The 26,698-nt window shown below is 36.4% G+C and overlaps 1 protein-coding gene across 3 annotated transcripts in view; it reads left to right on the plus strand.

Annotated features, from left to right (window-relative positions):
- ARHGAP15 (Rho GTPase activating protein 15) overlaps positions 1-26,698 on the plus strand; it is a 575,155-nt gene that overhangs the window by 321,049 nt on the left and 227,408 nt on the right. For all 3 annotated transcript variants that reach the window (XM_074363591.1, XM_074363590.1, XM_074363592.1), the window contains one exon: positions 16,950-17,072. In XM_074363591.1, the coding sequence (XP_074219692.1) occupies positions 16,950-17,072 (123 nt within the window). The remainder of the gene's footprint in view (positions 1-16,949; positions 17,073-26,698) is intronic.

Below are 26,698 nucleotides of genomic sequence, written 5' to 3' on the forward strand. Positions count from 1 at the left end.
ACAGGTGTACACCTTATAAACTTAAAACACCCAGCACTCCTGAGAACCTATAATTAACCCATTTACTCCTCCCAGATATATTTTAAAGTTTGGGTGTAAATTCAGTTCTGGTGGAGAGATGACTAGCACTTGTGAAATTTCAACAGAACAGAACTTGAAAGTAGGCATACTAAAATTCAGAAGCTAAACTGTTAAAAGACGTAAAAGCAGAGTGTGACCTGCTTGGCCTGCTCCACCAACGTGAGTTACAGTCACCCTGCTGCTTTCTAACTGTTGTCCTTTTTAATGAATCACTCTGACTCCCCATGCAATTGTCTTACTCAGAACCTAACAGAAAGCTAGGGGGAGAAAGAACTGGAAACACAAATCAATTCAGAAATAGTCTCTGGCTTTGGTGGCTCTGATTCTGGGCATGTGACTGCAATTGAAAGTTTTCTGACACATTGTTGCTTGCTGCTGTGGTCAGGCCACCTCTGAGTCAGCTCCCCATACCGACTGCCAGCAAAGGCTCACCGTGGTTCCCAGGGTTGTCTTTGTACTGACATGTGCCCACCTTTAGACCTGACGCCTAGAGGCTTGCTTTAGAACTGCACAGTCCACTGTGGATGCCAATAGCCCCAAGTGTTTACTGGATATTTAAAATGGGGCTAGTCTGAATTGAGATATGCTGGCTGTAGGTGTGACATGCACACCAGATTTCAAAGACTTAGTATAAGAAAAGAATATACCTTCCTAATAATGTTTATTTTGATTATATGGAGAAGTGACAATATTTTGGATAGATTAGGCTAAATAAAATATACATATTATTAAAGTGAATATCTGCTTTTTCTGTTTTAATGTGACTATTAGAATATTTATAATTACATATGTGGACAGTGCTAGTCGAGGGGGTCTGCAGTCTCAGCCACATGCTAGCCAAGAACCAGCCTCTTGAGGAAACTCAGCCCTCTCCCCTTGATACAGAGAATTGAGTTTATAGCATCATCCTTGTCATCCTTACTGTCATTAGTCATGCAGCTCTCCTAGCTTTACAATTTTTTTTCTTTTTCTCTCATTTACTTTCCTCCCAATAAATACCAATTAGAGTAACTTTAGTATTAGCTTGAATGTATGTTTCCTTAAAGATATTCGATGTTTTTAACATAAATTCTATTTTTTCTACTTAAATAAGATAAGAAGGAACATAATTTTTCACTCATATCTGTGAATAGGTAAATGAGGAAAGAATACCACAACTCTTTCTAGATGTTCAAAGTTTGAAGAAAAGGGTCTGAGGGCCAGGATCTGTTTCTTTCCTTCGACTTGCTGTGGATATAAACACAGACTGTCATTCAGTGATAATAACCAATTACAATTTCCTTTCTTCATAAAACATTAGGTGAAGGTTTACTTTCTTAGAATGTAGGGTTTTAGCCATAAATTTTAAAGATATTGAATAAAAGAAATTAGAGCTTTGTTTTTCTTAAAAAATCAGAATATTCTTCGATTCTTTCAACAAATATATATTGAGCACTTATCATTTGCTCAACACTGTTCTAAGTACTGGGACTAGATTATCTAGAAAAACCAATAATATACAGGCAAAAATCCTGTTCTTGTCAAGCTAACATTCTACTGGGGGAAAAACAGATGTTAAAGAAGGAAGTAAAATATATATTAGTGAGATAGAAATGTTTAAAAACTTAAACAGAGTAACAAGCCAAAGAAAGGAGATAACACCTAAGTGGGGAAGGTTTGTAATTTTAAATAGAGAGGGAAACCTATGAGAGATGACTTGTGGGGGAAGACCTAAAGCAAGTGAGGAAAGTAACTGTGAAAATACCTAAAAAAAAAGTTTTGGGTCAGAGGAAGCAGTATGTGCAAAAGCCCTGAGGTAGGATGTTCTCAAGAGAGAACAAGAAGGCCAATGTTTCTAAAGCAAAATTAGTGACTGACAAATAAATATAACCAATTATCTCCATCTGAGGAATGGAAGCTTACCAGGAAGACACTCATTCTGAGGAGTTTTCTTTTGCTCTACTGGTCAGAGATAATCTTGCTTGAAAATTGTGAATATGACCCTCTGACCTACAGAAGCAAAGCAAAGAGTCTTCTGCCTACTAACCCATTCTGTCACCCCCTACCACACAAACAATTCAGCTCCTCAGATCTTCAAATTCTCCCAAAAACTGACATTCTATCTGCAATTAGTCAAGTGTTAAGGGTCTTTTTTAATTTTTTAGTATGTATAAGATATTTTAGCTGTGATTATTAAAGTACCTATTTGCATACCGTAAGGCTGCATGAGATATACTTCTGACAAGAAATATTGTTATAGAAGATAATGTTGCTGCCATATTTGTCAAAGAAGATCTGCCATTTCTATTTGAGTAGATACAAGATCTCAATCTTCAGGTATGAAATAAAGTATTTTATTTGTTATTTCTTATATTATTACTATTATTAGCTGAAGTGTAGTAGTAACTCACACCATGCATTCATCTGGGGAATTTATACTGCCAGGATATTTATTGCCATCAAAGCTGCAATCAGTAAACATTCATGCAGTTGGAGAATTTGGTATACAATGTGTTAAAAGTATGAGAAAGTGTACTGTATCTCAACAAGCAATTGCTAGGGCTCTTCCTATGCCATATGGACATAACTCTTTACTGACAGCTAATATTAATATAAGCTTAACTTAATTTCTGTATCCTTACTCCAAATTTCTTAAGTTATCCATATTCACTTTCTGTTTGGACACATCAATATTGCAATTTTTAATTGTTAGCTCCCAAAATCCAAGGGCCATCTCTATTTAACTCACTTTATAGAGTCTAGTGCAAGCTGTAATTTATGATAATGATAGTGAGGATGATGAAGATGAGGAAGAAAGTGAGGAGGGGGATAAAAATAGTCATCCATCTGTGTACATACGAAGCATTGTGATCTTTTGCATCCAGACATGCAATCCTTACAACACTGCAACTCAGATTTTGTATCCCTACTATACAGGTAAGGAAATTGGGATCCAGAGAGGCCAAGTCACACAGTTCCTAAGTGGTAGATCTGGGACTTAAGGTCCGCTCTCCTAACACAAACGCCTGTGTGTTTTCCAGCATACATCTTGCGCGGAGAGTAATCAATTATCAATTTTTTTTTTTTTTTGCTGACCACTGACTATGTGTCAGCCTTGATGAGAGCATAGGGAGCACCCTTTAATTCCAAACTGGTATGTGAAGATCTGCCTCAGCCCACCCTCGTCTTTGATTTTTTCTTGTCTTCAGCTGTAGTTTACTTCATGTGGCCACAAAACTGGCAAAAGAAATATTTTTGCCAAACTGTTTTGTGACCCAGAGCACATAATTCTCAGTTGACCATTCCCTCACAATGGAGCAATTAACTTCCATTTCCCTTTGCAAGGCCCCACCCAGGATTCACGACTCTGTCCCCTTCTGCTTTCTTTAGCCATTACATAAGCCAACACCTGTTTGTGTTGTCAGGACGGTTTTCAGACTAAAGTCCACAGGTTGTTTTTTTCTTTTTTTTTTTTTCTTTTTTGCCATAGAGTGAAACAGCTAAACTTGCTTTCTGGTGACTAATTTAAGGGAATACTTCCTGATGGAAATTTCCTAACTGAACTGCTTGACACAAATGGGGAGGGAGTCAGATCCTGCTGGAAAGAATATTTCTCTTTGACTCTCGGTTCTGCTTTGACAGTTTGAAGGATTAAGGGATAACAATGACAGTAGTTATTATTATTACCAAATCTTACCGTGTCTTTCTCACCATTCACAATGTCCCTGTTGGAATAGATGCTGATGACTACATCTGTTGTGTTATTTAAAGGAGATCTTTAAGTCAAAATGAGGATGTGTATGCATCGCCTCATTCTGAGTTTGCTTAATGTTTCCAACCATATTTTAGAAGTAAATCCCAAATGCTTTTTGGCTAAGTGCATTTTCCTTTCGATTTTAAACCTATGTGTATTTTAAAGGTTATTTAATCCACACACTTCCAGTTTCTCTGGTCTTAAATCACCACTGTGTAATTTTTTTATGTAAGAGGTACTTTATGTCTCAAGAAGCTTTCAGAGACCTTTAAAACCCAAAGACATTTTTTTCCCAAGACCAGAAGTTCTACTTTGTTGAAAGTAAACAAGCTTGAAGAAAATCAAAATCTCAGCCTGTTCAATAGTGCAAAAGTTTGAATTTCATAGGGGTTGGAACTTGGCAAAATGCGGGTTCCCTTCCCTAGCTCAGTCCTCTCTACTCCCTCCTAGTTTAGGCTGAAACACATGGAGAGGATATTCAGCAGAATACTCTCCTCAGTGACATCTGTGTCTGGAGGAGTGTCCTGGCAATTGGCAACAGGACCTTCTCCCCCCAGGGGAAGGGAAGGCTCAAAACCCCAAATAATAATAATCTATTACAGATTTCAGGTTACCAAAAGTTAAAGAAAAGGATAATAGCAAAACACTTAACATTGCAACATGTCAAAAAGAACGCTACTGTAATTTCCCCCTTGGGGCATGTATTTTTCATATTATTATGCATAATTATGCATATAAATTTAAATATATTTCCATATTCTATTCAAAACTCTTTTCCTAAATGTGTAGAATAAAATGAAATTAATTGATGGCAATGACTGCATTTAGATTTGAAATCTAAGATTCTGTGTCACTGGAAGAATTGTGCCAGTAGTGGGCGTCTAGAGAACAGACCTGGCTACTCTAGAATATTCTTCTGGATACTGGACAGTTTTTCCAATAAAGCTAAATCTGGGATTAGAGACATAAATATGTGCTGACAAAAACCCAGAAATCATGGTTGAGATATTTGAATAGAATCTTAACCCTGCTTCTTACTCTGTGGCCTTAGACAAGCAACTTAAAACATTGGGTGTCTTTTTCCACATCTCAAATTAAGGAGCGTTCTATATATTTAAAAATTAAAAAAAAATTTTTTAAGTAAGAAGCATTTACTCTATGTTCCCTTGAGTTCACTCCAGATTTAATATTTCATGTTTCTGTGACTCCCAAATGAACTATGCCCAAGAATGGAGTTATCTGATGGTCAAAAAGCAGGAAAAGCTTGGCAATTTGATTACAATTAACTCATCTAGGAAAAGAAATAAAATATTTGGGCTAATAATTGGGTTTTGGCAGAAAGTAAATCTCCCATCCCCATTTTTTAATGGAAGGAAGAGTTAATCTGAAGGCATGACTGGAATCATTTGTCACAGACCTGGCTGGCGACCATTGTCTCAATATAGGACCCCAGATAGGTTCAAAATAGACAGCAAATAAAACAGCCGTATCCTGACCACATCAAGTGTCAAAATGATATGAGTCTTTCTGGGTCTTTTCCTAGTTTTCCCCCTTCTTTAGAAATGTATGCTCTGAATTATGATTATTGCAATGGAGCCAAGCATTCATCGGCTCCAGCTAGATCTTTGTTTAGCAAGCATCAGCTCACTGCCAGCTGCAAATTGCAGCTGTCTGTCAGCACTTGTGAGGACAAACCGCTCCACTAGCCAGGATCTCTGAGCTGTAGACTACAGACTGTGTCTTCAGTGCTGCTCAGCCCCGCCTTTGCATTTTCAATACCCTTCCTGTGGGGGAGAGTCTCCGTGGTTCGCAAGACATTATGGAGCAAACAGCTTGAAGCTTATGTCAAAATGATGCCTCTCGTAGAGGGTTCTGTCCCAGTAAAACTATCTCGTGAGAGACTGACTCTGGCCTGACATGTCCTGATCTCTGATATCCTGAAAAAGGCATGGGAGGCCACCAGTTTGACAACCAACCATTCTTCAGGACAGAGTGACCCCTGCAGCATGCCAGGAGAATGGGCCCAAGGCCAGCAGCCTGTCTCAGAGCTGGGGAATGTAAGGGTGAGAAGGCCACGGCCAAGGGGCAAAGCCGGAGGAAGGACATGGCCCAGGGTGTTGAGTGCGACCGTTCTCTGGGGCCATAGCGTGGAGGAGCTGGAGGCAAGACTCAATGGAATCCTTATCTTGGGAGAAATCCTAGTGTAGAATGTTCAAGTAAACTTGAAACTGTGTCACTTAAGAAGGGGCTTTGAAGAATAAAACATTTTTGCTTATGTAACATTTGCCAGCCGTCTAAGCAAATTTTTTTTTCTTTAAATTCCCAGGCATGCTTACAATGGGAGAGAAGCTGACAGCACCACACCAGATTTAATTAAAATATCTGTAGAATTAGCCAAAATCTTCCTTGTTTTCTCATCAGAGTGACTCATGCTAGATCTAAGGACCATTTTTTAGAGCAGTAGCAATTTTAGGAATGTCCTGAGAACTATCCTAAGAACTTAGGAATACCCTGCTTTCCTCATGTATTTGCATACAATAAGCTGTGAGTTTCTTAGAGGCTAAAAACTAGGACTGAAGGTTCTTCGGGGGCTTGGAATGCTCCTCCTACACTGTAGGAAGCGTGAGATACGATCAGTCAGTACTTGTGGAAGGTATGCTTTTAGGTTTTGTTTAATAATACTTTCAAATTAGAAAAATAAACCTGGAATTCTTCCCATTCACAGGGATATTATGAGAACTGCTCTTTGTTATGTAAAAGTATTGTTTCTGTAAGAAATGTGCCCTCTTGGGAAGAAAGGCACAGTGCAAATTCAAATTAGAAATAAAACCGTACAATATGTAGCATATGGCCAAAGTTGGCCTGAGCTCACTGGGGAAAACATTCTAAGGCTTGGGAAAAGTCACATCCCTGGTGTGTGTGTGTTTGTGTGTGTGTGTATGTTTGTGTATAGATCTGTGTATGTTTGTGGGCAGGGGGCAGTGACCCAGCATAAACACTTTCTTTCCCACAACTTAAACATACACACGATACTTAAAATAGTTTCATTCAGGGGTAGAAACCGTGAGAGTCACAGGATTGTTGAACAATAGCAAAGCTCTTTTAAGTCCATGATCTTTCCATATTCAAGAGCATTGTAAAATAAAAACAAGACTCTGCAAGAGATCGATATTTTCCAAAGGGAAAGCAACTTTACAGCACAGGAGTATTTGGATTGCTGAGTGCCTTCACTTCTCTCTGTGTTATAGTCGGCTGCTTTGTTCATCGTGAAATCTTTTTGCGGGATGTGTTACATGCGATGAGCTTTGGTGTTATAACAAACAGAGAGGAAGGCTGCAATAATGTATTTCAGTTAGGAAGAAGCACTTGAAAGAAATTGGTTTTGCTATACACATGATGTGAGCCAATCAATAGTGGTTTAGTCTGACAAGCACTGTCAATATCCATTGTCACAGTTCAGAAAGTCTTTAATGGATAGTTCTTTAAAACCCAATGATTTCAACACATGTTCAAAGTCTTGAAATACATTCTACCTGGCAGAAATTAATCACAGATAAACTCTTGGTTGTATACAAGATTTTTTTTAACTGAGAGCCAAGTAGCAGTCAATTAAAATTTATATCTATATTAATACATATTTAATTTTATATAAATTAATATATATGTTTAATTTATGCAACAGCTAAAGGCATAATCTAATAATACCAGATACATGGTAATTACCCAGTAAATGCTGAAAAAATGAGAGGCACTGAGGTGGAGGGTCAAGGGTGCACTTTTAATACCATCTATTCTGTTTACTTATTATTACAACTGTGACTGGTATGCAAAATATCTATCATAACCTCACAATTCATAATTGTTAGTTTTTATTGAATACTTATTATACACTGGATATTGTGCTGGGTGTTTTGCATATATTGGGGCATTTAATTGACACTACTATCCTTCGGAATATTGTCAACCCCACTTAACAGATGAGAAAATGGAGGCAAAAAGAACTTGCATTGCTTAAGCGAGATCCTACCTCTGTTAGGTGAGAGAGTTGAAATTCAAAAAATTTTTGTAGTATTTAAAAAAGAGAGAAGAAACGCATGAGAGCACACAGTTTTTGAAAAGAAACAGCATTAGCTGTTGGCAGGAGGCCACGTATTAGTGGTTCTTATCTGCTTTCCCTCTAAATGCTGATCCTAAACTCTTACTCCTATGAAGCAGCCAGGACTAATACAAGCAGACTCTGTGGTTGGGCACAGAGAAGAATGAGATTCTTGGCTGGGCTGAAAGAAGAGTTTGTAGAAGTGAACGTATGTGCTTATACTACTATGGGCTCAGTGTGCATCTTCTGTCTTTGAAAAAAGATTGTGTGATGACAGGAGTCGAGAAGAAGAACTAGGGAATTGAGAGAACCGGCTAGGTCACTAGGCATTTGTGTTTAAAAGAAAGCCCGCTGTACCTTACATCTCTCTTTCTGTATTCATTCTTGTCTTGCTACATACAGCCACCTGGAGCAAGTGAGTGATTCTCATACTCACCTTCTGCCCAGTACCTGAAGAGTTCATTCTTGTTCATAGTAGTTATAGCTCTGTGCAACCTAGAAGCCATCGTCAGCTGTTCTGACTGTAGGTCCAGAAAGTATTCAGCTGTCAACTCTGTTGCTGTCCTGTGATTCACTAATCTCACCTAAGGCAACTCATTTTCTTTTAGATCTACGACAATACATACCACCTAGAGTACTTTTCAGTCAGCAGTTCACCTAAAGCAGGTGATTTAGGTAGGACCTTAGATTGGAAGTACTTGACTGCAGTGGGAGGTTACTGCCGTCTCTCTACGTCCTTAGAACTTTGACAGCATCGCCAAACAGATGGAGAGGTAGGCAGTGAGACAGGTTAGGAATGCTCAGGGTCTCAAAATTAGACAGCCCTGCATCTGATTTCTGGCCTGGCCACTATTTGCTACTTGACTTAACCTCTCAGATTCCTAATCTTCATAATGGGCATCAATGAGAGAATCTATCACATTGAATGATTATAAGGATTAAATGAGATGTAACATTCTTAGTACAGTTCCTTTTCACATCACAAGTACCCTGAGAACATTATTAGTAATACATGCAATGTTAGGATGATCAAATTGGCAAAGCAGAGATTGAGACTGCTTTAAAAGAATTAATACTATAGATATTACTATATGTAATTGTATATATATAATTGTTATAATTATAATACTTAGATTATGAAAAAGTTAAATATACATATTTATTTAACTTTTCTCACAATCTAAATAAATACTTTACCACTTCCTCTCAAACATTGATTTTTTGGCTTAGGCATTTCTCAAACTACCTATGACTGTAATATAAATTTTTCTTTCCTGGTCCAGATTTTATGTTTGAAAAATTAAGGATACATTGTGGCATATTCTTGATCACACTTAGAGCCGAGAGTTTAGAGATTAAAGAAAAAGCTTCCAAGTTATCCCATATTACTCCCCTCTATACCCAGTGAGAATACAGTATCTGTACGCATATTTTCACAAAGGTACAAATACATACACACTCACACAAAATATGTAGTGATAGCACTCTCTTTTTATGTCTATATTGAGAGAAGATTTAAGTACCACCATCCAGTTCAAATACTGCTAAGCATGGTGTAGTATCTGAGTCAGTATGTAAAATCAGCATGGAAATTGTCTGATACTCTTAAATATGAATATTATTTCTTTCTCTAACTTGACTTTTTTTCGCAGAAATCTAAGTGTTTCCTAGAATTTTGTCATGCTGTTACCTCTATAGGGGGAACTTCTATGCCTACAACTCTTACTTTTGTTGTTGTTGTTACTGTTCTTTGTTTGTGGATCAGTGTTCACATTCATGTATAAGGCTCTTCTCATTTGATTTGGCTGTGGCCTGTTTTCTATCACTAAGAAAGAACTCATTCCTGTATTTAATATACTGCCCTTCCTCATGGAAAATATATTTCTACTTCATGGTGCTCTTTGTCTGGATTAATGCCCTATATTATTTTTTCTTTCTTTCTTTTTTCTAGTAATTTTGCTTTCAAAATCAGCTACTGCCTTATCTCAGGAACCCCTTACTTTAATAGCAAATTTATCAAAGTTTTGAACAGCACTCAAGCATATGTCTCTACACACACCATAGGTTTTTGCAATTTAGGATTATTTTCTCTTCTTTCCTTTTTTTTTTTTTTGGTGAATATGTAGTATTTCCATAACCTTTGATACAAAAATCTTTTGCAACTTTGGCTCAGAGAAAGAAACCAGATAGACTTAGAATTGAAAGAAAATAATGAAATTACTCAGTATTTGCAGTACAGTTTTGAGGCTGTCATCCTCATCATAAGCATCATACAAGTTATCCTTTAAGTAACTCAAAGCTGTGCATGAAAAGACAATGAAGAATTTACACATTACTGGAAAAAGCAACCGTGGCATTTCCATACGGTTGAATAACAGGACCATGACAGTAAACTGACAACTCTTTATTGACATTGAAAATATAAAAATGTGGTTAGATTTGTCTACTTGAACTAGGTAATTTAGTGTAAAAGTAAACATTTTTCATTGTATGGATTCTCACTTCTCTTTAGATGGGTAGATAACATAAATACGAATCATTGGAGAGATAATGTATCCATATCCTTCTGTTCCCAACTGATTATTTATTTTGTATTTCTGCAGTGTTTAAGTGGGAATTAAGTGGTTAAAACAAAGCACTGCTGTTAAAATGCCCTGCATTCCCTTTTCCAATTATTTCCAGATTTAATCATGATTTGTGTTTCAAGTAAGTCACTTAAAGTTTCAATAACATAGTTTCTCAAGGGGTTGAAATTATGACGTCTGTTTACATTGAGCATGTGAAAAAAAGAGATATTAAATGACCAACAGTACATTAAGCTCAAACTTACACTTTCTGCCCACTCTGACACAGGGAGTTATGTGCAAACTTTTTCGAGCTCTAAAACCCGCTCTGGAAGAGCAAAGCCATATTTATTACAGCCTAATGAACTAGGGCAAATGTGTGTGCCTGGAAAGGAATCAGGCAGGAGGCTGAAAAGAAATTTAATGAACTTTATTTCTCAATTTTGGGTAAGGTGCTCTTGTTTCAGTAATTTAGACAGTGGTACAACAGGGTAATTTCGAATACAAGAAGATCGTATTGGAATATACAAGAGGAGACAATCAGTACTTTGTTATGTAATCCGTGTCATGGTTTGAGAAGTGTTTGAATCTCTGGGGATTAAGAGCCTGATATAACCCTGTTTTGTCATTTCTTTCTGGATCTCCCTCTCCGAACAATGCAGTGTGGTATGATGATTGCACTAAGCAATTGCCGACAGCTTTGCTCTGAACATCCTCCTAGACAATCTGTGTGGGGAGCTCTTAGCTGCTCACACAACCGTCTTATGTACACCTGATGTTGATCCCCATGTAAAACCTCACCGACACGGTGACAAAAAGTAGCCTGGCAAGTTGTCTGTAATAGCATTTCTAAAGGGTAATGACGCTACTTTCCTTTAGCAACGTTTCTGAAACGTTAGCCCTCCCAGCATTTCCAAGTGAAAAAAAAAATAATAATAACAACATGTGATTTTAACATGGGAATACCGCGAGAACAGCAGTTTGGCAGGAAAAAGGGATATTTCAAAATAAAGTCCCCAGCAAGAAAAATCCTGGCAGATGCACAATTCTGGATCGTATTATCCAAACTGTTGGATTCTGGAAGATTTGAGGGTTTTCTCTTGTGGTTCCCATCCTTGAATAGAATGGAGATGCATCATCCAAATTGTGTTGTTCCCCCTCCTGTTAATAAAGCTAGAAAATCAATATGCAAAGGGCACCTGGCACAATAAGCATTCCTACCTCTAGAGGTGTTTTTAACACCATAATGGCTGTCAGGTATAAACCTTGTGCTGGGTTAATGCCCATTCTTGCATGCTATGATATTTATTGAAGATCATCTTGAAAAGCCTAGGATCCTAACTATTCTCTGGTATGAGCAGCTTTTAACACCAATTAAATCTCTCCACCGGTTAAGAATGGTGCTTAAACTAATGCCTTTGCCCTATGAGTGTGGAGACTTAAATTGCATATTGCTATTCAAAATTCTTAGGCTTTGAAAAATATTCCATTTGTTTGGGCTTGAAAGAAAAGATCACTCATCAGTGGGGAAAAGAGAGGGTAAAGGAAATAAAAGTAAATTTCAGAATACCTGGAAAGCTAATCCAATTCAGGTTAACTTTTCGTGAAGGTGAAAATATGTAGAATTAAGAGTGATTCCTCGGTAAATCAGATTAAATATTTTGGAATTTAAACCAGTATCTCTTTAGTCTCTTTTCTTTTTTGAATAAAAAGTTTAAATGGCAACAGAAGAAAAAACTGCTCATTGGCTTAACATAAATCTTTAAATTGCAGTAAGCTTTCACCCTCAAAAAGTAGTTGAATCTCTGAGGAAAAAGAAAAGGCTGAATTCTATTTTTCATAAATGATGGATTATTGTACCACACTGTGTATTTTCCAGTAAAGTGTCCTTTTATTTGCACTGTGTGATTACAAGTTTCTAAAAGTATGTGTGGGGTCACTTGGGTGCTGTGGGAAAGTGGAAGGAACACTGTTCTGTTAAAATCAGTAGTGAAATCAGAAGCAAACTATGTCCTGATTATCATAGGCATGTGTTTAAATTTTGCTTTCCTTAATTGGTTATGTTGTATTTACTTAAAATGAACAATTTGGCAAGTTTTTCTCCCTTGACAACAGAAAAGCGTAAACTGTTTTATAAGTTTGGCTGTTAAAATCAGATTTGTAAACCACAATATTCAAAGACTTTCACTGCTGTTTATAGGGGCCCAATGATGGACTTTGCTTTATAGCCATGTGCTTTTTACATTTTTAGTTTGTATTTATAGTGCTTTCAAGTTATTTGGTTAATAAAAAGTATGCCGTATATTATAGTCATCTATTGACTTTAACTTCTGCATAACTCCTCTTAGGACAAAATGAGCAGAATGAATGATGGCAAAGGCCTTGTAATTTGACTTGTCATCTGAGGACGATTATTTATGGCATCAGGAAATGGAAGTTGATGCTCTAGTCTGTCTCCAGGAAAGTCATCATTAGAGGCGACTTTGGAGAGTTTGGCTATGCTAAAAACTGTGTAATCATATCCAAGACTGCTAGTTTCTCAGTATGTATGAGAAGGAAACAAGATAAAGCATTTAAAAATATACTTTCATTTTCTTTGAAAAACCAGTGTACCTCACACACATTTCTCACATGTGGAGCCAGATGGTGGTACTGAAAACAATATAATATACATATATATCTCTCTAATTAAGAGTACTATCAACAGAGTACCTAACAGGTTCCAAAAAGATATAACTCGGTATATAATTATTTTCACAATTTCACATTTATACTGTCTGTATGTGTTTTAAATTGCAAAGTACGTTTTAATCACATCATTTTTACTAGTCCCTAAACGGCAAAAAAAAAAAGAAAAAAAAATCCCTCTTTTGGTCCTGTGTTTCTTGGCATTCTGTCATGGAAAATGACAAGATTTTGAGGTGAGACAGGGAATAGAAAATATTACCTTTGGTAACCTGTGAAAATTTAGATTGATTATTCCATATTATTGAAAAGGGCAGACTTGAGACCAGAATTACCCTGAGGCCGATTTTTTCTGAAGGATGTTAAGTATTCCTTTAGCATCCAGTGCTGGAAACCCAGACCCGTGGGGCTTTGACACAGTTACCAGTTAGCACAGATCATATACAGCTGGCCCCAGATGAAAGGGGGTAGGATACCATGTAAGCACAGTATATTAAGGTGCTCGGAATGCCTTTTTCAGTCATACAGTTTTGAATCAGTTGATGCCTGATGCACGTGGTCCTGTAAAAGCACTTGCAGCATGCGTGGGTTCTAAAGGCACTTGCTGTTCCTCCAAAATGACATGAGTTCCTCCTCTGAGGCCCCTTAGGCTCTTATACCTCATACTCCTTACCATGCTGTATTATTACTGCATAGGCCATATGCATTTTTATCCACAACAGTTAAATCCAGCACTCCATGTATGCAATAGGTAGTCAATTCGTGTTTATTTTTTTTTATCACCTAACAGCCCTGTCCAGAACTACAGGAGCCATGTGTGTAATTTGAAACCTTCTAGTAGCCACATTTTAAAAAGTAACAAGAAATAAGTTTTAATAATATGTTAATTTTAATAATATATTTTAGTTAACAAAAATATCCAAAACATTATTATTTCAACCTAGGGCATGAGCTGCATTTCAAATACTCGATAGCCGTGGGTGACTGGTGACTACCACACTGCTTAGCACAGGTCTAAAGCAGTGCCCCTCAAACCTTTTTAACTTCAGATGTACAAAAATATATATATAAAAATATTTGTGTAGCCCACCAGAGTAAATAGATAAGACTCTCTTAGCCAACAGCAACTTCCCAGGGGCTCAGGCTGCTCCATCTCCATTGCTCTGAGTGCTGAGGGTACCCATAACTCTCAGACCACGTAAGCATCTTCACATGTAATAGCTGGGAAGCTCTGGTCTACCGCAGTGGTTCCCAGCCTTTTCAAGTGACAGACCCATTGACTGCTTCACATGATAGTGGTTGTACTTTCTTAACCAATTCATTTAATAAATAGATAGTAGATAGATGATAGATCAGATTTGTATTTTTTATATAGATATGCTATTTGTAGAGAGATACATCATTAAAATAATACTTTTTTTTTTTTGCTTTTCACAGTCCCTTTACATTTTGTTAGTGTGTGAGTAGCCCTTTCACTACCAATAAATGAGAACTTAAGCAGGTCCTATACATTTTCCTTCAGTTTAAGGGAGTGATTCTTAGCAGGGAGCACTTACCCCCATCCTTCCAGGAGACACTTGGCAATGTCTGGAGACATTTTTGATTGTCACAACTGAGGAAAGGGTACTATTGACCTATTGTGGGGAAAGGCCAGAGAGGCTTCTCAGCGTCCTTCTCATCCTACACAGGACAACCCCCTACACACACACAAAAATTATCTGGCCTAAAATGTAAATAGTGCCAAGGTCGAGAATCTTGCTTTGAGGTAATATAAAATATTATGGCCCGTTAAATGGCAAGTACTATCTCAGTTCAGTATTCAATAGTGCATAATCCCATGTGATCATCAAAACTTTGAACTTAATTTAAAATTAAAACTCCACCCTACGCTTAGCTGGGAGGAGGGCAGGATGTTTTCCTCTTCCCTTCCTTAGACTCACACTTCACCGCAACTCCCCATTTTGCTAACACAAGTTTGCAACTACTTTGTGGTCAAAGCTAGAGGAAGGAGGTTGAAAAAATGTCCTTATTTGACCAGTTATAAGAAGGCTTCTCACACTCTGGGCCTGGCAGGCTTTTTAAAGCAGACACTCTCCCTCAGGCACTTCTGTGGGTTCCTTGGAGACCCCACCAGGAAAATTTGACTTCAGATCCTCTAATTCAGGCAATTTATTTTCTTCCAGCTACAGTTCCCTCCTAAGTCTCTCTTTTTTCCTTCTGTTTTCCTTAGGAAGGGATAGAATGGCTCAAGTCTAGCTCTCCTACAACTATATCTTAGCAAAATATTTTGCACCCAATAGCTACTTAAAAAATTTTAGTTGATTAAAACCATTCTACTGTAAATGACTGACTGAGCTCCTGATATTTTTGTTTGTCTCCCCCTTCCATTCTTTTGCCAATAATCCAATACATTAGAATACTAGATAAAAACCCTTTGAGACTGGGCCCATATCCAGACTTAACCTGAGACGAGTTACTTCACCTCTTTGACTCAGCTTCTTCATCTCTAAAATGGGCAGAATTAGTTTATGTACTTTAAAAGGTCATTCTGAGATTCGATTCAACAAATATTAACTTAACACTTACTATAGGCTAAATAATGTTTGAGGTATTAGGGACACATTAAGTAAGAACATTTATAAAAATAGATAAAAATCCCTGCCCACGTGGAGTTTACATTGCAGTAGAATTAAGTCAAATCATGTTAGATGCTTAAGAGAGTATGAAGCACATAGGAAGGTCTCAATATATTTTACTCATATTATTATTAACCCAATTGAATGACTGGCTTATTCCAAAATATGATTTGAAAGGAAAAGAACCTCTACATTCTTAGTTAAGTGCCCCAGGTCCTCACATGACGTCAGAAATTGGGTTAAGATAGTGAAGGGCCCAATTAAGATCTGTATCTCATGTCATAGAGATGATAAATTCCTATCATTTCATGAATCATTAATAATAATGATCATTATTAATAACTCTGTTAATAAAATCATTAATAATAAGATACCTTGAATGTATTTAGACTATGCTTAATGAAGGCATGGAGCTTAAGTATAATGTTCATCATCGAATTCATAGCCTTTAGCATGGCATCTGATAATCAGCGGACATTCAGCAAACATTTGCTTAGAAAATGAATTTGGCACACACCTAACTTTGAAATTGGCAGTGAGGATGGGAAGCTGAGGATGAGAGTCTGATGAAGACATGGCAAAATTTGAGGCAGTATGTGTTACAGAATTTCACCTAGTGGTAATTTCACATCAATAAGGAGAGTAAGAAGTATCTGCTACAGAAAAAGAAATCACTTTGGGTTAACTTAATAAAGAAGATTGCCAAAATTATTTGGGCAGCCAGGACCTTTGAAAATGCCTAAATTTCCTGCAGACAGTATATAATCATAATTAATTGAAATGAACGATTCTAAAGAGCTCCCCCACCTCCAATTTAGATGAATTTTTCTTTTCTACAATTTTGTATATGGATACAGATAAGTGAAATTATCCAGATAAAGGTTAGCATGGTAAGTATGAGGGAATGAATGTGAAAATAAATTGTGAATATATGGAGCTAACTACATTCTCATTACACATTCATGTTGCAACAGAGCTAATATTTTCATATGGGCAAATTTTTACTCCTATGCCTTATCTAAACAGAAGGGCCTGAGCTATTAATTCAGGTAGTTCTTCCATAACTTCTGTTTTCTATTCATATTTGCATAAAGTAATAATCATAAAGGAAAAAATTTACTGAAAGCTTCTGACTTTTTTTTTTTAATTTTCAGTGTTTAGACTGCAACATAGTGCTTCTGATACAAGCGACAAAAAACGAGTTAAAAGCAGATTAAAGAAGTTTATTACCCGAAGGCCTTCCCTGAAAACTCTGCAAGAAAAAGGACTTATTAAAGGTATAGAACATTTTATACTTTTACTGTAACAATGATAAATGAATGTGCCTCTGTGTCCATAGTTATTCAGCTCCAAAGGGTATTGGGATATTTTATTATTTTAGGTTCCTTATTAAATGTTCTGCTCTATAACAGAGGAAAAAATAGTTGTCCAGAAAACTAATCTTGAGAAAATAAAGGTTGTAGCATAGGATCATTGAAAAAAAAAACCTAGTTTTGACCTCAGAGGACCTGGGCTCTGGACTAGGAGCAGGAAAGAAATACCCTAGTGGCCCATCAGAATGACCCCGTGTCCCCATGTGCCTGGACAAACCTCTTGTCCCAGCATACTTAATAACAGCAGACCTTTTCACTCTCAGATGTGTTCTGATTGGATAATAAGTTATCAGATCACCTAGTCATAAGGTCTGAGGTAAGTGCCAGAAGAAAGTCCAAGACAAACTAGTGTCATGAAAATGTATAGATTTGAGAGCTGAAGGACCAAGAAATCAATCTAAACTGAAATAAGTAGGTACTTTTGAAAATATATCTGAAGTAAATAATAAAATATTGTAGACCAACCCAGCTACCAGAATAGAAAAGCAGACTCTGGCATTAGACTATAATTGGAGTTTGTACCTTGGTTTTACCACTCGCTAATACTGACATTGAACAAGTTATTATCTCTCTAAGCCTCAGGTATTTCTTCTGTTAAATGGGGATATTTATACTCACCATTCAGAGGTCCATTGAAAGAAAAAAAATGAGATAATCCATGTAAAGGATTTAGCAGAGTTTCTGGAACACAGGTATTCAATAAATGTTCTCTGCTATTATTAATACTATTATTCATTACTGTTGTTACTACTGTTAGTGTATCAGATAGATGAAAGAATAGATAGATAAAACCAGTGATTATAGATTTCTCTAACTGGAAATCACTTCATAGATCACACAGGCAAAATGTAGTATCGTCCTAAGAAGAAGACATAAACATCAAGTATGTTACTCTCCCTGGTTTTCAAATTTTCTAACTGATGGATATATTTTTTAAATTACATTTAAGAAAGAATTTGAAACTGGGCTAAAACAGTCTTAAAGTAAACTTTGAGGACAAATTTGAAAGACTGATCCTTAAAGAAACCAAAAGATGATTTAATACACAACTATTTCGCAGAAACAGGGCAAAGCAGATCTTAATATTTTCAGTACCACTTAGTATATGAGAATTATTTAAATAGTTTACAATAATTGTTTGGCCTGTCAATTTCAGTCCATTTTCAAAGAGGTGAACGTATCACAAAAATCATTTAACATTCTGAACCAATCGTGGAAGGTGAAATGTTATGAAACCTAAGCATGCATATCACTAATAGAGTGGAAAATTCTTAGAATGTGAGCATTTGTGGGTAGACCTAACACCTGCTTTAGATCAGTCTTACCTCAGACTTTCACTCTCTGAAGATGTCCTTTTCAGTGCCACTGACAGTCTTAGTTCCACTACAGACCCAATTTCATATAATGATATATGGCACCTTCAATTCTACCTTAGAATTTATCCCATAGATTGTCATTTTCTTAGAAAAGATTCAGTAGCATGTTACCTGCCATCTTGACAAAATACAAAACCAGATTAGTAGCCCAAACAATCTCAACTTGACATAAAGTCGAAACCTTTCATGACTGTGGCAAAATAAAAGGGGTTTTAATTCAGTGGTCCCAATCAAAATGCTAAAGAATTAATAACCATAGTGCTCTAGAATTGGTCTCAGAAAACAGCAGAGAAACTGGATGCCTAATGCAGTTTTCATACTGATGTAATGGAACCACTGAACACACTCCGATGGTACATTTCCTATCTTAGAGCTCCATTAAATTTTCACCATAGCTGACCAGTGAGTCAGTATTCATTAGTAGGGCTATGGAAAATCTATGTGAAATTCTGATTTGATAAGCTTCCATTGCTGTCTTTAGTGGAATTTTCTTCCAAATACAGATCAAGTTATGCAAATATAGTCACTTCTTGGGCTTGTTTCAGTTTTAACTGTGAATTTTTTGTAAGGCTTTTTCTAAGATTTTTTTAACTGAGTAAAAAGCATTAAACCAATTTTTTGAAAATGCAGGCTCAATCAAACTTAGTAATTTAAGCCCATTTTCTTAGCATATCTAAGGCAAAGACTTAGAAAAAAGCAATGAAATCAGTGTTTTTAATTGGTTACGAAAAATATGTAAAATAAATGAATGATAAACAGTTAAATGGTTAATTTCTCCAAGTAAAATGACTTAACTCTTTCAAGGAGAAGAATTGTTTGAAAAGAGGGATAGTGGCCTTTAAATCTGTTCTGCAGTGCATTTGTCCAAAGAATATGTGTCAAATTCTTTAAATCGTCTAATTCTTCACATCTAGAATAACATACCAAGATTTGGGATAGCTGTGTGTGGTGGTTTGGGTCTTATATGTGTGCTTCCAGATACCTGGGAGGGGCTTGGCAGGACCACAACCGCTTTTCAAAGTGTTTACTCTTATATATTGTTCCCAACATGTTGAGAAGCCTGAGCTCTGAATTCACCCAGCCTTTATTGAGCCCTCACTGTAGGGCAGGAAAGGCTGTGTTTAATTGACTTTAAATGCCCAGCAGAACCATATTCACAAGCACTTTATGTAAAAAGAAAACTGCCCCAATATCACACAGTCTAAACTCAGTCACAAACCCTTTCTTCAAAACCTGCTTTTTGGATTCATGGAGACCTGGCCAATATGTGATTTCATTGGCTAGATTTTAGATCTGGAAACAGTCACTTGATGGGGCTGCATTTCCTAATTTCTTTAATATGACTATTAAGAAGGGTACATTGTGATGCCAAAAAGGGGCCAGCAGATAGTTCTGAATGATCACCCAGTGGAAAGAAATCGTAATAGCTCCAGTGGGTGTTACAATCATTGTACCATGGCAGTGGTGGCTTCTGAAAAGCCTTCAGTCTCTCCAGGTGCTTTCACATTTGCCAAAGGAATGGCAAGAACTTTTCAAATGTATGCGTTTATTACATTGAGCCTCTCATGGAAAACAAAACTCCAATCAGTTTAATATGTAAATTATAGGCTAGAGGGTACACTTTAGGGCAGTAGGTGTGTTTGTACGTATCTTCTACTTGCTTTTGGAACTGAGGTAATAGCTCTCTAGCGCCAGCCAAACTACCTTATGTAATCTTTCAAATAGCAGCATTGACATCCAAGAACAGAAAACACTTGGCAATACAGTTTTTAGAAAAGATAACAATTGTTTGATCTTTTAGGAGCAATGAGTATTTCCTTAGGTGTACCAAAATGACAGAGTTAGAGAGGCTTGTATGTTTAGAAAGTGGCTTCATTCATCTTTATATGGACAAAATCATACTGGATGGTATTAGCAGAAATTGATAGTAATACTGTACTACATCTATTTTTAATCAGTATATTTAAAAGGAAACAACTAGTTTAAGGATTAACTAGTATGCCTCCAGGATTTATGATGAAAACCAGTGTTTTCCTGCTTCGTTCCAGTTTTTCTCCTTACCATTTGGGATGGTTTCTCTTGGTGGTTCTTCTGGTGGTTGCCTCCATATCTTACATTATTGTTATTTGGGGTATAGATTTTTGTCGATATCTTTCTTACCTTTAATATTATAATGTATTTATATTACCTAATTTATTCTATAATGAATCTGACTCAGTTGAACTAGACCCCATCAACCTGGCCCTTCTCCTCCCCAAATACTTAAATACAGCTTGTCTTGCCATGACCATTGGCTTCCTCTGAAACATACTTAAACCTCTATTTATTGTTCTACTAACCATAGAAAATTGAGACTCCAGGCCTTCATTGACAAGATGAAAAATTTAGTGTCCTCTTCCCCTTTCACCTCCTCTGCCTTTGCTATTGAATCTACTTTTACATCACGAAAATTTATATTACTTCACTGTTTTTTGTAATTATGATTTATTCATAGGTTGACTCTAAAAGTTAAAAACCAAAAAAAAAGCATTCATACAATTATGATTATGTAAGGTTGCTTAACACAGCACCAAGTATGAGATGTTCATCTCTGTCCTTAGAGTATCATGACCCATGACTCTAAGAGAGTAATGCTCCTTGATCCTGGTGAAAAAGATTCTCCTTCCTTTTACATTTGAAGGTTATATTAGTAAGTTAATATTGTTTCAAAACCACAGTCTAGTTTTCTATTCCACACCCCCTACCATATTTTGAATCTAAATGTGAAAAAAGTCAGTCATCAGCATTTACTTTATGTTGATCATGTAAATATTATGGAACATTTCATCAAGTAATGTGCTAGATTGGATTAACTTATCCATAAGGCATCCAATACTATGCCTTATGGGCCACACAGATTATAATGTTCTTATTTTTAAAGCTTATGCTTCATCGTTTGCTTATAATCACGCTCTCTTTTAGTTTGATACATTTTTGGATTGTGAATATCTTGTACAGATGTTTTTCCCCCAGAGTTGTATTTTTTTCTTGCTTTATGGACCTTTACATCATCAAGGGCTTTAATCCTCTCAATTAAACAGCCTATGTACTTTAGTCTGCGACTCCCTGTTTTTTCCCCCAAAATATCTTCTGAAGTCCTTCCATCATCCTACTCCAATTTGTACTAGTTGCTTTCTAGGCTTCACCTTTATCACCCTGTGATATCCCTTCCCTGAACTTCTGAGCTGTGCTCACTGTCTTCCAAATCCCAGGCCTTTTCTTTCTTGCTTTAATCTCTTCTATCTCTATGTAACAACCTCCAGTAACTCATTTATAAAACACAAGACCTTGACTACCTAAAACTATCCTCAGTATACCCACACACTTGATCAATAGTTTAGTTAGGCATAAAATTTCATTGCCTCTGGAACATAGAGTTGCTGCTTCCATTCTTACTCTTGTTACTTTGAATATTTTTCTTTCAGACTCATTGAGAGTTTTGTCCTTATTTTGACCTTCTGTAATCGACATAATGTATATAGTTGGCAGAATTTTAAAAATTTATTCTGCTTGGCACTCAACTTGAAGAATTGTGACTTCACCTCAGGAATTTTTTTCTCTTTATTATTATGTTAATACAGTCTTCCCCTAAGTTTTCTCTGTTTCATTTTCTGGGATCTGTATGATGTAAGTATTAGATATCAGGACTGATTTTTCTCATGTTCTGAAAGAATTCTCAATTTTATCCTCCACCTTTATATTAATTTATTTTTACTTTAGTAATTATATTTTCAATTTTCTAGATGTCTTTCTTATTCTCTGTTCTTTTTTGCATACCTCACTCTCTCATATGCTATGAGGGCAAAAATTTTGTTTGACCATGCTACTCCCATTCCTGATATTGAGGCACCTAGCACTCAATAATATTAGTTAATTGAATAAGTGAGAAAACAGAAAATAAATTATATTTTTTCTAACTTTCCTAAGGATATATATTAAAATTTGCTGTTTTGGACTTTTGTTTTTATTTTTTAATTTTACAATTAAATTAAAATTAAAAATTCTGTTCCTTGAATCATCAATTTCATCTAGGTTCCTTTCATTCATATATTTGTCTCATTCAGTTTCTGTCATATTAGTGACTTGACTCAGTGGTCTGGTGGGCCACAATTGTCCGTTCTTATTACAGAATGAGATTCCACAAAGATAAGATGGAGCTCTGTATACATGGATAGAACTTGTTAATGATATGTTTTTGCTGTAGAGTTATCTATAGGGACTCCCACACCTGCCTCAAACATCAAATATTTCCATAAGATACAGTATTCCTTATATACTCTTGATAAACTTACATACTCTTTATAGATTTTTTTATGATAGAGAATTTTCAGCTCCATTTACAATTAGGAAAATTGCATTTATTTGAAAGTATAGCAGCTTTAGAGGGTGACTAAGCTAAGTTTAAAGCTGGATTCTGCCATTTACCAGCTACATAACTTAATATTTGAGTACTGACTTTTTGATATGTGAAATTTACATTATAAAATTTAAGTGAAATAATTTATGGAGAGACTCACACAGTGCCCAGCATTTAGCAACCCCTTTCCTTCCTTCCTTCTGTATTTCCTTCCTTGTTTTCCATCTTTCTTTCTTTCCTTTCTTTTCCTCTTCTTTTTCTTACTTATGTTTATGGAGAAAATTATGACTAAGAAGATACCAGGAAACCATTTTCCCAAGTATTCTTTTAAAGGTAAAGAAATCAATCCAGGGAAGTATCAAGGAAAGGCAGCAGTAACTCACTTAACTTCAGTGCAAGTCTAAAGATGATTGTGGTTGGCTCGTATTTATCTTTTTTTGGTAATTTTTATCATGGTCCTCTCTATACATAAATGGGCATGAGCTATTTTCTTTCCTATCCACACCCACTTACATGGTGTCACCTAGTTGCTGGAATGTTTAAGTAATTACCCACACAGACACAATTAATTGTTTAAGGTTTCTGTCATATAAGAAACTAATGTCTTTGAAATCACAGTACTTTTGTAAAATATGTCATTTGCATTGAGAAGTAAAGAAATATTTTCCATTCAAGTTGCAGATACAAGTTATCAGCCCTAAAGTTTCAACAGTTACGTTTATAAATTGCAAAATCATTAAGAGAAAAGTATTTTTTAAATGATTTGTTAGAACTAATGTATGACACAGTAACTTACCTGTCACATGTTAATTTAAGCAAAATATATATGAGCAACACTGCAATATACCTTTGAGCAAAGATATACTCCAACTTTGCCACTTTATCAGTATTAGTCTGAGAATAATTATATTTGAATTTATATACTGGGGCATGGGTTTATCATTGCTTGGGCCTGAAATTCTCTCACAATGTCCACAATATGCACTAATGTGCTTAATAATATCTTGTAAATCTTCTTTTCTTTAAACTTCTTTATGGTTCATAATTGAACTGTGATCCTTACGTGTGAGCTATGTCATGATTTAATATTAGCCAAAATTAATAGCCAACCTTAAGCTGCTTTATCTTGGCCTATAAGCTTCCTGGTTCCTCTACATTTATAGTTCCCAGGCAGTTTCTGTTATTTAAAGGCTCTTGGGAGCTAGTGTGTTGGTAATAGAGTACCACATAGCTAGCTTTTGTTCAATAATAAAACACAGGTCACCATGAAAGATGGCAAATGTTGAGAAAAAAGTGCACCTGGGTAGCAGGTTAAGCCCATGTCTTTTAAAAGCCTGTTATCCAGGGAGGAAATGATCCTGATATTATGAGATATTAAAAGCAAAATAACTTTGGAGCAACAAAAGAAAAATGAGGTCCAGAAATGGAAGCAAATTAGGTAAGGGGAAAAAGAATAAGCCAGAATAATAAATTAGTCCTAGTGATTCAAGAATTTATTTTCTTATGGAAAGAGACCTTTTTACACAGGACTAGTTAGAACGTGTTATTTGTGATGGCTTATATATACTTGATTTTTAGTGTCTTTAAACTGGTTTTACCTATAACCCAATATATTTTGTGTATTTGCAAATAATGATAATTTTTTTCTATTACTCTCCTTTTTTCTTCCTTTAAATTATATTACTTTCCCTTTGATTCAAGTTCTCAATATCTTTGTCTTTTTTCAGGCAAAAGAATATTTCAGATAGTGTCAGGCTTTAGCACTAAAGCAACTGGATACCTAATAATATCCACGCTAAATGCTATAAAATGTTTAAGACCCAGTTGATTCAAAACCAGCATACTGGCATTTTGTTTTTAGTCTATGGCCTTTAAAACCCATATTAATCCTTTCCCTGGCAGTAGATGCTGATTTTATTCATCCCATGGACTGTCTATCATTAAGAGATTGCCCAGACTTTTGGCATATCCTACAGGGTTAGTCTAATCCTGGTGCTAGTTTGAAATATTGTCTTTAAGCCTTCCAGCTTGAAGACTGACAAGTTTCCATAAAATAAGAAGAAATAGAGCATGGGCACCAATAGGGAAACAGTTAACCGGTAGAGACAGGTTTTGTTTCGTGGTGTAACTCTCAACCGTGTTTTAAGCATACTCTGTGCTCTACCTCAAATTGTGTGTGTGTGTGTGTGTGTGTGTGTGTGTCTGTAGATTACAGAAAGGGTACAGAACCTCCCCTTCCATCCCTGACATTGCATCAGTCCAAGCTTATATGCCGTCCGAAGCACGTCCTCAACTAGTTGCAGATGACCAAAAGTCAGGCTAATGTGGTATTTCCCTCCTGTGTCAGGAGGCTGCTGCTGCTGCCTTCTGGAGAGATGGTCCATGACCAGTTCGGTCCTCTAATCACATTCTAAATCTTTCCTCTGTGAAACCACCTGAAGAGAAGAAAAGATGAGGGCTCTCGTCAGTGTTCTCAGGAATCCCCTTATGTAAAGGTTAGCATTTATTATTGATATCCTGCTGTTCTCCAGCAGGTGTTCTGGTACCTCATCGTTCCCTCATGACTCCTAAACCCAGCTCACAGGCAGTGGAAGACTCTTCAGCTTAATTCTTGTTAGCTTTTCAGGGCCTCCGCAGACCGCACGAACTGTATCCAAAGCCAGCGCTGGCACTTCACTTTCTCCCTTGTAGTTTTCACAGTTCCACAGCTTACACAAAGTACGAGGTGTTGATTTCATCTTGTCGTAGGGTGGATAATGGAGGGGAAAGACAGAATTTTTTTCCTGAACTGAAGATTGATAATTTGAACAAATGTGTGAATAAATGCTTCGTATGTAGTGAGATGAACTCAATTTTTCATAGTGCTTGAGAAGGAGGAATGCATGGTACGACTGGGATTTGAGAGTCCACGTTATATGTATGTTGAATGTGCCTCTTGAGAGGTTACCTGTCAGCTCTCCCAACCAGTATCTCCTCTTCAGGGTCCACATCAGCAGGTGTGTGGACTGCTGCAAGCACAGGAAATATTAATATCAACAATTAATTTTGACATGTCCTAAGATTAAGATAGTGCTCTTTTATTTCCTTTAGCATCACTGACAGCTTGGCCTACAAATCTTTCCCCTCAAATTCACGTCTATTATAAATCAACGATATTCCACAAACTCTCAAGATAAAGGAAAAAAAGAACTGTATCGTTTTACAGAGAGGTATTTTGTTTAATTTAAAAATATCTCTTTCTTTTGACTTGTTACCCTGCGTGATTAGTAACACTGAAATTTGACCAACTTCTTTAAAATGTAGTCATCAGAAAAATCTCTGTGTGGCACAAGTGCTGTTCCAGCATATTCTGTTTTTCTCTCTCTCTGTGGAAAAGAGGCAAAGGGCCATATCAGAATTTGGATGGTCATAATTGACGGTCTGTCGGTGTCAGTCAAATCGCAATGTGAAGAGGCGGATCTCCCAACTTTTCTTTGAAATCAACTGTACTGCTCTAAGTGTGTTTTATCAAAGCATTTTCTGGGGCAACAGATCTGAAAACATAAACTTTATATAGCATTGTTCCTTAGATATTTCTCTTTAATATGTCCTTTCTTTTTGAAGATAAAATAAAAGTACATAAAAGAGTTCTGGGAATAGACAGCTATATGTCATAAACACCCATCACTCCCCCTCACCCACGGTCCCCATAGCCCCCAAAATTTGGAAATAATTTGATTGAAGTGATGACTGCCTTGATCTTGTTTGAATACTCCTCC

Source organism: Camelus bactrianus, chromosome 5 (assembly GCF_048773025.1).
Source record: "Camelus bactrianus isolate YW-2024 breed Bactrian camel chromosome 5, ASM4877302v1, whole genome shotgun sequence".
NCBI lineage: Eukaryota > Metazoa > Chordata > Mammalia > Artiodactyla > Camelidae > Camelus > Camelus bactrianus.